The 12814-nt window shown below is 36.8% G+C and overlaps 1 protein-coding gene across 1 annotated transcript; it reads left to right on the forward strand.

The window, feature by feature from the left end:
• Positions 1 to 8658: 8658 nt before the first annotated feature.
• On the forward strand, positions 8659 to 12606 carry LOC140166885 (uncharacterized). The gene is made up of 3 exons (XM_072190372.1): positions 8659 to 9222; positions 9670 to 10816; positions 12599 to 12606. The coding sequence occupies exons 1-3, from the start codon at positions 8659 to 8661 to the stop codon at positions 12604 to 12606; spliced, it is 1719 nt and encodes a 572-aa protein (XP_072046473.1).
• The last annotated feature ends 208 nt before the right edge of the window (positions 12607 to 12814 follow it).

Raw genomic sequence — 12814 nt, forward strand, 5'->3', positions numbered from 1 at the left:
TGGATCACAGCCTTCTGAAAACTGTTCCTACTTTCATATTATAACAAAATTATCACCTGATTATGTTACTACCAAGAAATGTGAGACATTATTGCTCTTTCGGAGCAGACAATTCCAAAAAGACAGGATGATGCTACACCGTTAATATCGGAAACATTTCTGAATGTCTCAGGCACCACAAAAAATACTGTGCAAAGGTGGGTGACCGACCGCTTAACATCGCTTGAAAGGGTTTTCTGTATCCTAAAATTGTAATGATATTATGTCAAGTATTAAATTCCACACATTGCGTATCAAATTATGCCGTACTCTGAGCAAGCTTTGTTTCCTCCATTAAATAATTGATATCTAATTAACAATTTGATGTTGAACATTAATGATACGTTTGATTTGATTATCAACAACATAATCGAAAATTTAACTTTTGCAATAAATGTCCCCTGTAGCTCTATTAGGAACCTTAATAGCCCTTATATGAATCTAAATCATAAAAGAAAACTGAACGTGCTGGATTTAATCTATCATTAATCTAGTTAGTAGTGAGCGATTAATCATCATTTTTACACAGGGTTGCATGATATCCACCATAAATGCATGAGGTGAATCACATTGCTTTATTATATAGATTATTACTGCAAAGATTTACTAAATATACAAAGCATATGCTGGCATTAAATTATGGCTTTTATTAAATTAGTAGCGAGTGATCAAAATTTGATCGCAAATCATTCACAAATTGAACACATTGTCCCGTTTTTCATTTTATTGTTGACATACTTTCTTACACTTATCCGGTTTATTCTCATGGTTTATGTTCATTTTGTATGTTTGGAATGTTATCTTGCCATAAATACTGCAACATATTGCACAAAAATATATATTTATCAACAACACATCAACGTTTAATATCTGCAGTAGAATTGGCACTCTTTGATGCGAATCGATGCGAATCAATGTGAACATCTCTTGTGCATCCAAATCTGTTGGTTTTACTATTTAAAAAATTGCATAAGAAAGTTGGTGTAAAAAATAAGTAAACAATTGCATGTATTGGTAATATTGAATACTCTATGAATTGTAAGAAGAGCTGAAAACAAATGGGTAATAAAATATTATGAAAGGCAAGAAACACCTTCTCTTTTGCCTGCAGACGACATCACGACATGAGCTGATGAGCACCCTATCAGTCAAGTTAGCTCAACCGATATAGGCGTTCGACTATGGTGCGAGAGGTTGCGGGTTCGAACCCTGGCGATGGTATAGTATGCTTTCGTGAAAAATTGAGTTAGCTTGAAATTCTCCTGGACAAGGAACTTACTGCTAATTGCCTGGTTGTCCCCGTGTTGTTGTTAAATAGTTTATGGAATGATTTGGGACCGTATTGATCAGCGACTAACCTGTAAAGTGTGCTGAGGCTTGTGGATCAACATCTAGGCGTTGTGCCTGTTCGTATAGCGCACTATAAATCACTGCGATTTCTACGCGCACTTGACATTGCGCCATAAGAGCCTTGCACGAACTGTAATGCAGTTACGAGAAACGCGCTTACTTCGTGATCATGTGTCGCGTAGATTATAGATGCGGATCCCGGAGTACACATTGATGTGCATTGATGCGGATTTTGCTCCCGTGTGGACTCACCCACGGACTTATCGATTCAGAGCAAATAACTGATGATTTTAGTCCACGCTCTGGTTTATGCATTCTTGGTTTCACAGTGGCTTGGTTTTAAAATTCTATCAACCTATGTACAACAGGTTTTATGTGTTGTAGACAGTATTTGGTTAGCAAACCACAGGCGTGCAATATATACAAAATAATTTATCAATTAAATTACAACAGACCGATCATGCTTCCATATACGATGACTGAATTAAAAAAACAAACAATGAAAAACGATCGTCCAGAGTGCAACTGTCGCATTTCAAACGACTCAGCAAAATAGCTTTACATATATTACTTACCTTGTTGACTCAAATTTGATTATGTCGTTTATTTGATATTACCAATAGCCTGAGGTATGTCTCAACCATTATTGAATCTGATTCAAACTTTCGCAATGTGGTGACATTTTGTGTTGTCTGTAAATTTCGGTGATATGTGAACAAATTATTTTATGTTTTTGCTAGAGCAACGAGAAGATTGAAAGTACAAAACCAACTTAAGATATGAGTTCCTTCGAACGAGACAGATTTGACCTAGAAAAGTTGACGTCATGAAATGACTGTGCCTGCTTTGCAAGAAGGGACTATAAACATTCTCAATGCGCAGACCGTATACTGTTGTTGTTCACAGAAAAAAACTCTGAATTAAGTATTACAAATGTAATGGTTTTTAAACATACATTTTTTATATATTAGTAAATTGTGATATTACAGTTCATATGTATATCAATATCATGAGAAATATTTGGGCTAAAAAATAAAAAAATAATTTGAGCTTAGAATTTCAGCGTGATAAATCTGAGACTAGCATATAAACCGTGTTTAGTCCACAAACTCATGTATCTGATTTCCCTGTGCGATATTGCAACGCTATACTTATTATAGTTTCAGATGGATGAAATATTACAAAGCAAATGCATAGTAACAATACTGTGTGAGGCTTTGTTTCCGAAATGAGAACAATAGTCTGCATATTGTTATGCAGTATTGTTATGGTAAATAATAGTACAACTCATTGTTGCTAATGTCAAACTTGTCAAAGTGATTGTGATTGTGTCACACAAGTAAATGAGAGCATGATATAGTGTCCGCTTCATTTACTTACGTCATCAGCCCGCTGCCTTGAAATTGATTTCGCTTCAAACGGAGGAAGAACACGTACGAGCCCGAACTTTACCCACACAATTTCTCTTTTTTCAGGAGAAATACGCATAAAAAATTGTCAACTTGTAATGTAATAATTATTCTCTTCGAACAGAGATAAACTTGTTTTTGCAATAGACCTGCCCTTTAACCATAAATTACATCCGAATAGTTAATGTTTTAATCGTAGAGTTAGGAAAATCTGATATTGATCAGCTTGCAAATATAATGCTTTCTTGGTGTCATATAAATGGCAACTCTGTTGAATCGATGTTTAGATGGTTTTTGCCGGCCATACGTTAAGTGCTATACTCTCTTTGACTTTGACTCTTATTATCTTCTCTTGTAAATTGTTCATACTAATTGAGTATTACCATTACCATTACCTCATCCAGAATTTTGTCAAAACATTCGAGATTATCAGTTATTCTACATGTACGAGAAGAAGAGATCTGAAGTTTCAATGTTGCCCCCGCTAAAGAGTTTGTTGCGACTGGAATGCTTCGCGGTCGTACATCAGGAGCTGCACATTATGAGCTGTACTAGTAAAGTTACTTTTAAGACATCTGTCAAAAGGCACATCATTGATATCATATGACAGGTTTCAAATATTGTGTTGGTACGAGTGTATTATTGTACCAGCATTTTCGTGAGGAAGCGAATGTAAAATATGGAATGAACTTAAGCTTATCTTTCTCTTAAGGGGGAATAATACCCTGATTTTCATCAGTACCCCTCTTCTTTTTTTTCTTGCAAATTTATAAAGTACCTAAATATGTTCATCACCTCATGTCCTGCAACATGTTCAAGTAGGGTACATGAATAGAATACATTAAATCCTTTGTTATACTCTAGAAAATCTAGTGGTGCATGCAAAATATATAACACTGAATAAATTAAATAAACACTTACACAATGGATGCATAGTCATTAGTCAATTTAATACTATAATGTGTTGTTAGGAGAAGAAAAGGCTATTAGGTCACCGTATGTCAGGTTATATATAGGTCAATTGGTTCAGGTCAAATTTAAGCATCAATTTTGAATACACATGTGAGAGTCTGTGATATCATAATGAGGCATAATTTTGATATTCTGTCTTTAACTGGATATATATCGAGAAGTGCAAGGTGGATATACTAATATACCTTGGGATGTAAATGGTGAGTACAATTTAGAATGCCTAGTTGAGATGGATTTCACAAATAAATATAAAATAGTTACCAAAATTACAAAAGTTAAGCTTACGGGAAACTACCCAATATGGTGGTATAGGTGACAAGAAATACAATTTTTTCAACATTGCTGTAGTATGGTTGTGGTAACCTGTTACCTGTGGCTTAATTAAGTTTCAGTAAAATAATGTCACTAGTTAAAAATACAAAATATAGCTCAACATTGAAAATAGAAGCATTTTAACCAGTTCCTTTTTGATAGTTGTGGAGCACCAAGTTCATGAAGTCATAAAAGAAATCAGGAACCACTTATTCCCATTTTACATATCAACTTTATTTCCCTAATGTGTTAGCAACACATATCCAAAATTTTAACGAAATCCGTTGATAGTAAGCTTTCCAAAATGAAGTGAATTTAAATCATCAGTGATGTACCACCTTTTGGCTTCTACTTTTAAAAGCATGTAAGCTACGTTGATACCGATGCCACCAATAAAACGAGAAGATTTGCCCTTCATTTTGCATACCATTTTGTCCAATTTTTTGTAATTTCTTCACAAAATGCAAAAAATGCAACAACAAAAAAATCAATGGGTGTAGTACCCCTTAAACATAAGTTAAACTTCTTGGCACATTATACAAATTGGAGTCCATCGAAGCATGAACTATGTTATTGGGGTAACGTCCCATGATACCTATACCATCTCTTCATCTAACCTTTTCCCAAATATGGGTTAAAACATTCCTTATTTTCTTAGATGATTATCTTTATCTCCAATATTTCACAACTAATTTCAGCATAAGCAAATAACGTGTAATTTCAGTTTCTTGATAATAAATAGAATTTTGCTAACAAAATATTGTGTAGGAACTGCAGTCGATGGTTTAATTTGGACATTTGCATGTCATGCTGCGACAAGATGCATGTAAAATATATGTGTACATGCAATATACCATGCATTCTTCTGCGTCATGCGTCAGCGGCTAAACACAGGTAAACTTGTCCATAATCAATCCTAATCGCATTGGGTATTTGACAGTTGTTCTCTACAAGTCAATTAAATGTTGTTGTTTTTGGTTTGTCAGATTGCTATACATATTCCCGAGACTAATCAACTTATTCGATTTCTTCGTAAAAACGACATTTACATCAATATCAAATGTCAAAATGCTTTTGGTCGTGAACTTATCACGTTCTGACTGAACTGTTTACGGTTGCAATACACACCAGGATCCACATCATGCTCATCTACCAGGGCAAAGTTCTTTAACCCCAATACATTTGCACATTCATTGAATGACCTTTGAAAATTTGGGTACAAACTCATACTCTGCAACTTGAGGTCAAATTTTACACTATAATGTGTTTAATCGGGGTTATTGAACTATGCATTTGGGATGATGCCATTGTGGTCCATAGTGGCATAAATTAATTCATAGAAACTGGTTCTGGCAGTATGCATTTATTTTCAAACAGTTTAGTATCGAATATCTCAAATCGGTGCATATGTACATTGCTTCCATTGTATTTCTTACCTGTATTTCTTTCTGTACTCATGTTTATTTTCAGAAATATAAGCCGACAAGGTGTAATTGTAGTGTGTCTCTTTAGAATTGCATGATTTGGAATATTATTGTATGCTCCTAAAATGTACACACTTAAAACGACGGGGTCAAAATATCAACCCTTTCACGGGGTCAATTTTATTTTATTAAACCCTATTCGTGGTTAAATCAACCACTGTCGGGGTCATTTTCAGTTGTTGACATCATATTAAATTGACCCCTAAAAGGATCATATTTAAATGACCCCAAATATAGTCATTTTTCGACCCACGTTCCGGGGTCATTTTCAAACCAGAACCCCTGAATGTAGTCATTTCAACCACGTTAGGGGTAATTTTCTAATCATTACCCCTGGCTTTAGTCATTTTTTGACACTAATCAGTGGCGTAGCCAGCCCTTTTTAAGAGCGGGGGTGGGGGTCAAGGGTGGGGGGGCAAGACAAATTTTAAGGGGGGCAACTTTTGGCGCCAAAATCAGTTAATGTTACAAATGCGCGCGAAGCGCCCGAAAAATGTTGCCATATTGAAGCTAAACTGGTGAAATATGGTACAGAAAGGGAATACAAATCGCGCGAAAAAAACTTTTTAGGTTAAAATGGCAAAGTATAATGTCAATTTGGTCAGAAAACAAAAAAGTCTTAAATGTCGGGGCGGCCACCATCCCACAGTGGGGAGGGGCAAGAGGGGGCAAGACTTTTCACAGGGGGAGCTTCCCCTTGCCCCCCCACCCCACCTTGGCTACGCCACTGACAATAATAGGGTTATTTTTCAAATGACTCTATTAGGGTCAAGTCATTTTTTGACCCTTAAAAGTCGTCATTTTTGACTACCTATTTTTAAGTGTGTATGAATATTTGGAAATATAATAATTCGTCGGCTGTATTCCATAGTGGCGTATAGTGATTTTTGGTCATTTTTTTGAAAATTGGCACATATGTTTTCTTTCATTTTTCTAAGTCTCATCAGTCAAAACAAGCTAATTAATTAGTAATTAATTAATTAAATGTGGCGTATAGTTACAAAGTGAAATTTTTTGTTTTCCATAGAGGCGTATCGACCATACGCCACTTTTTATACACATTTTATAATTAAGAAATATCGGGAAAAATGAAAAATTTTGTATGTCATAGTGGCGTACACGTCTTAGTGACGTATCAGACCTATACGCCACTATGGAATACAAACGATGAAAAGTAACGCCATAAGGATTACACGGCGACCGAGGTGGCGTAAGGTTAACGTTAGGTTAGGGTATTGCGTTTTGCTTGTTTTCCATAGTGACGTATAGCTTTGTGGTTTTTGTTTTCAGTTAGTTTGCCAGCAATAGTATGTAATTATTTCTTTTGAAAAATATATAACAATAAAGAATATTTAGTTTACTACAGAAATTTCACATCATTTACAAAATATAATGAATGTCGGATTTACACAACTCGATTTTAAATTGGCATTTCTTCAAACCCGATTTTCTCGAAAAGTTGTTTATTCGCGGCGCCCCACTATACGCCACTATGGAATACAGACGACGAATTGTTACTGTCTCATATTTCAGTTTGATACATTTGTTTACACACTATGTACTTGAGTAACCGATTTATAAAGGAGTGATCCAGAAACAGAAAGGACCGAGAACAAACAAGCATTTATATACTTTCTTACATTTCGTATGCTACCGCTTGTTCCTTTCATACTCGCACGGAAAAGACAGGTCGTCCTTCTTGGGCTCTGTCATGTTGGTGTTGTACCTGCACTGATTGCAAATGACTGGGAACATTAGGTCGACATTAAATTTGTACAGCATGCTCATCATATTTGCTCTATTGCTGACATCGAAGTCACATAAACAGTGTATTTAGCATATACATTTTAGTTACATTTGGGAATAGTGAGAGATAGAAGACATCCGACGAACTCACTTGTTTAACTCTTCATTTTATTGCTTTAGTCAAATCTCACATTAATCATTTTGTTTATGTTTATCTGCGGATCTCTATTAGTAGTCTAGAACAATAGTGTCACAAAATAAAACAATACAGAAAGGAATATTAATACATTCCATCTTTATTTTAGTGTTTCTGGGTACCCTTCAGTTTCTTCCGTGATATTTGTACCGCTGATTTCCTGGCTAGAACTCATTTGATTAATTTGACAATTTAAAATGTGGCGAACATCTTCAAATAACCATTATAGGGATTATTTCTCTGTGAATACTAGAGACCAGTGAAATATCACTGACTGATATTATTATTGTTATTATTATTATTATTATTATTATTATTATTATTATTATTATTATTATTATTACTATTATTATTATTATTATTATTATTATTACTATTATTATTATAACACATTTATAAAGCGCATAAACGTAAAAAACATCTCAATGCGCTAACAAACAAAATGACAAAAGCAACAAACAAAGAGAACTCATTACAAGATAAATAATTGAGCAAGAGTGGGTGATTTGCGGATCTGTTCCGGAAGTGCGGCAACAGTAAAATCTCTTCACCATAAAGGTCTTTGTTCGGGAACGGACAATTTGGAGATGATCATTGGGACGCACATTGACCCATTTAAATGACAGATCATCTAATCATCTAATGCGTAATCAGTCAAGATTAATAGGGACAAATTTCACGGGAAAATTTTCTGGACACGTGACACCCATGAGCGCAGACATATTAGCATTATGGAATGTGACCCCGAGCACAGCGGGTGGTCTTCCAATGTATTTCAATAGGAAGAATTTCTCCTTGGATGTAAAATAAGTTACTTGTCGGAAGTTAATAATGTTATAACTAGAGTAAATATTGTAAATTCATACGTAGTGGTATAATTTAAATTAGAAGAATTTTTTGACTTCAACACTACTTAAAATTTGATCGCTTACCGGGAGCGCTTTCACAGTACCAACTGCGTCCTCAAACCTTTGACGTCATCTTCTAATAGTGTGACGTCATCGAAGGTTGTCAACAAGCCATAAACCATCAGAGCCATAACATCCGGCTGAGGACGCAGTTGGTACTGTGAAAGCGCTCCCGGTAAGCGATCAAATTTTAAGTAGTGTTGAAGTCAAAAATTCTTCTAATTTAAATTATACCACTACGTATGAATTTACAATTTTATATCAAGACTGAATTCGGCAGTGATTGCCTTCGGCTTGTTAGACAGTTTGAAAAAACATCACTCAAACTCGCTCGGTTCAAGAATCATTTACGATTTAACCTGACGTGCTTTAATAATCGTGTGACACCAAAATATCTCCGTCTGCCGACCCCGGAAGTGAAAGGATTTCGTGCGAGAAATATCATCCAAAAAGCACAAAGATCTTTACTCAACGAGCGGATACGGCAAAATAATTTTACTTTGGATATTTTAAAGCAAAAACATCAGGAATTAGAAACCAAATTACGCGGTTTATTACCGGAAACAGCATGGTTGAGAGTCTCGGAGTTTATCGCCCATGCGCAGAAGCGAGAACATGACCTGGTAAAGGATCGCCAATTTCGGAAGTTTGGACGTTTAAAAACAGAGAAAGAGAACGCCGATAATTTGGGTAAAGACGGTTTTACAGCGGATAAGAGGAGTAAAGACAAGTGGGTGGTGAATTTGTCATCTAGGAAGCTTACGCAGCCGGAAGTTAATGTGTTAGAACGCGGTCTTAACTTCGCGGTAAGTCCAGAAAGTTTGCCCATCAATGACATTTTAGTTGCCACTGAAAGTGCATGTAAACAAATTGCAAACGATAAAGCGGCTGAATTACGTGCTCGTGTTGTGAACATTGCAAAAAATGCTAAACCCCCGGTAAGCAATATCAATAAGGCTGAGCGATCGGCGGTTGAATCTTTAAAGAAAGACACAAGCATCCAAATCTTGCCAGCTGATAAGGGAAGAGCAACTGTTGTGATAGACAATTCAGTGTATGAAGAGAAAGCTTTAGCTCTACTGCAAGATGAAAGTGTCTATGAGACTCTGAAAAAAGACCCCACTCAGAAATTTTAAAGCAGACTTATCAAGTTGCTGAAAGAACTCAAAGAAACAGGTGCGATAACTAGCAAGACATATTGGGACTTATATCCTACCGTAGCTGATGTTCCCAGATTTTATGGTCTCATAAAGATACATAAAGCCGAGGCACCGTTAAGACCCATAGTGTCAAGCATCGGTGCTGTGACCTATAATCTTGCGAGGTTTGTTGCGGACATTATATCACCTTTGATAGGAAAAACGGAACATCACATCGTTAATTCTCAGGCCTTTGTTAACCAGATCAAAGACTTAAAAGTAGAGCCTGATGAGTCCATAGTGTCCTTTGACGTGTCGGCATTGTTCACTTCTATCCCGGTGAAAGAAGCTCTCGTTGTCGTTCGCAGTTTGTTGGAAAATGACGAAACCTGGAAAGTAGGGACAGCGGAAGATCTAGAGGTGGACGACATCATCAATCTCTTGAACTTTTGCTTAAGCACGACATATTTTGTGTTCAGAGAGAAATACTACCAACAGAAGGATGGATGCGCAATGGGCAGTCCTTGCAGTCCCCTGGTGGCCAACGCGTATATGGAGTATTTTGAAAAGCGAGCTTTGTCATCCGCTCCTCATCCACCACGCACGTTGGTTCGCTATGTCGACGACACATTCTGCGTTATAAAAACTTCGCACGTGGATGAATTTACAGATCACATAAATTCGCAAGATAATAACATTAAGTTCACCAGAGAGGAAGAGGAAGACGGGCAACTTCCTTTCCTAGACACTCTGATCGTGCGGGCTAGCGATGGCAGTGTGAAGGTCAAGATCTTTAGAAAACCAACTCACACTGACCAGTATTTAAGTTTCGCTTCCCACCACCCACTGGAGCACAAATTAAGTGTGATCAAGACATTGCTTTATAGGAGTGAAATTGTTACGGATCCGGAGGATAGAGCTGAGGAAATTGAACACGTAAAAGGAGCGCTCCGAAACTGCGGTTATCGCGACTGGACCTTTTTCAGAGCCCAGGAGAAGCGTGAAAAATCAGCTTCACAGGACGAACCGGATAGTGAAACTTCCAGGGGGTTCACAATAACCTTACCCTACTTGGAAGGAACTTCGGAGCAGCTTCGCCGAGCATTCAAAACAGCAGGTGTTCCCACAGCCTTTAAACCATACCGCACACTCCGGCAAACACTTGTGTCACCGAAAGATAAAGTAGACAAATTAAAACAGTCAGGGACCGTCTACGAAATCTCCTGTTCAGACTGTGATGCTATGTACATTGGTGAAACAGGTAGAAAGTTGGAAAAACGGCTATCTGAACATAAATCAAAGGCTGCCGGTTCCAAATCTGCTGTACATGAGCATATTTCCAGGAGCAAAAACACCCATCAAATAGACTGGGAAAACGTAAATGTGCTGGAAAAAGAACCCAAAGAATTTTCCAGAAGGGTCCTAGAAGCCATACACATCAGGAAAAAAGGACCCAACTTGAACAGAGACACTGGACTGGATTTAGATCCAGTTTGGGACAACCTACTCATACCCAAGACCACCAGGGGACGAGGACAACACCTTTGACGTCATCTTCTAATAGTGTGACGTCATCGAAGGTTGTCAACAAGCCATAAACCATCAGAGCCATAACATCCGGCTGAGGACGCAGTTGGTACTGTGAAAGCGCTCCCGGTAAGCGATCAAATTTTAAGTAGTGTTGAAGTCAAAAAATTCTTCTAATTTAGAGTAAATATCTTTTTCCGTAGGTAAATATTTTTGAAATTACGTTATGATGCTATTGTAAAGAAATTGAGATTGCATAATTTTCAATAATTTTGCAATGCACGAATTTCTATCGAAACTGCGGCCAAAAATACTATTCCAATTCAAAATAACTAAGACTTGCATGAATAGCGAGGTCACCGCCGGGGTCAGGGATCAGGCTCGAGGTCACACTCACATTGATACACATTGGTGTCCAGAAAATTTACCTATTAATCTTGACTGGTAATGGATAAGAACATTTCGACGACAGTATGTTTTACCCTCTTTTTAGGATTGTTAACTCTAATGTTTTGATTAGTAGTTTCTGAGTTATAGAGAATCAAATTTGAGAACTTGAAAAGGTCTATTGTCCCATATTTTATGAAGCGAATAACGCAGGCCTACTAAAAGTTCGTTCATACTACCACCGCATTTGTGATGCGTTGCTTTGCGATGCCGATATATCGATTACTTTTGCCGCAACTCAACGCAACTGGTCGCATTTCCAAGTTAAAATGTATTTAACTTTATTGCGATATCGCAATGCAGTAGTTTGCAGTACGATGCAGTGCGGCAACGCACCGCATCGCAAAGCAACGCATCGCAAATGCGGTGGTAGTATGAACGGACCTTTATAGCTTGCATCCTAAAGCGCTCCACAGACTCCGAGTATTGTACATACAATATTGTATGCAACATATCTACGTTATTTAATCTATTGCCATTCTATTTCCAGTAATGTTTAAGTTCTAACGAATGTTTGATGACGAAAAATCGATAATATGTTACATACAATATGTAGCAGAAATATATTATCGATTTTACGTCATCAAACATTCGTTAGAACTTAAACATTACTGGAAATAGAATGGCAATAGATTAAATAATGTACATATTGTACATACAATATTTTACGTACAATAAAAAGTCTGTATACTGCTTTATGGTCAGCCATCTACTAGTATTCGAAATGTTATTTTGTCAATATTGCAATATTGATTAAAAGAAACTCTGAACATCGGTATCAAGTGTCAAAATCGTGCTTATCACGTCCTGACGTTCTTTGAAACTACACACTGGCATCAATCAACAGAGTGTATCTAATTCAAAACACTTTTATAGTGTCGTATGTCTACACGTATTAGAGAGATTGCGATGTTCCAAACGCAGCACTTGGAACGTACGTTTTCACGGTGTTAAATATTGCTAGTGTCGGTTCCAAACTGGATTGCGCTCATTCGTCACGAAGGAGAACAAGTCAGCTAGAATAAAGACTATAATATTTGATCTAATCTAATATATTTGATCTATCTAGGTCGATAGAGGGCATAGTGATTGAAAAAATAACAGTAAGCTGAGTCTTTGCCTAATTCAAACAGGCCGCTGTTTGTGCTCCCTGTCACACCCGAAGGATGAACATGTTGGATTATAATTAAAAACAGCGGTACTGTTCACACAAATAAGAATTATGAACACAAGACAACAGTAATTTAAATCTTTAAATGATTATTTCATTTAATATGTTCTTAGA

The sequence above is a fragment of the Amphiura filiformis genome, chromosome 12 (genome assembly GCF_039555335.1).
Source record: "Amphiura filiformis chromosome 12, Afil_fr2py, whole genome shotgun sequence".
Taxonomy (NCBI): domain Eukaryota; kingdom Metazoa; phylum Echinodermata; class Ophiuroidea; order Amphilepidida; family Amphiuridae; genus Amphiura; species Amphiura filiformis.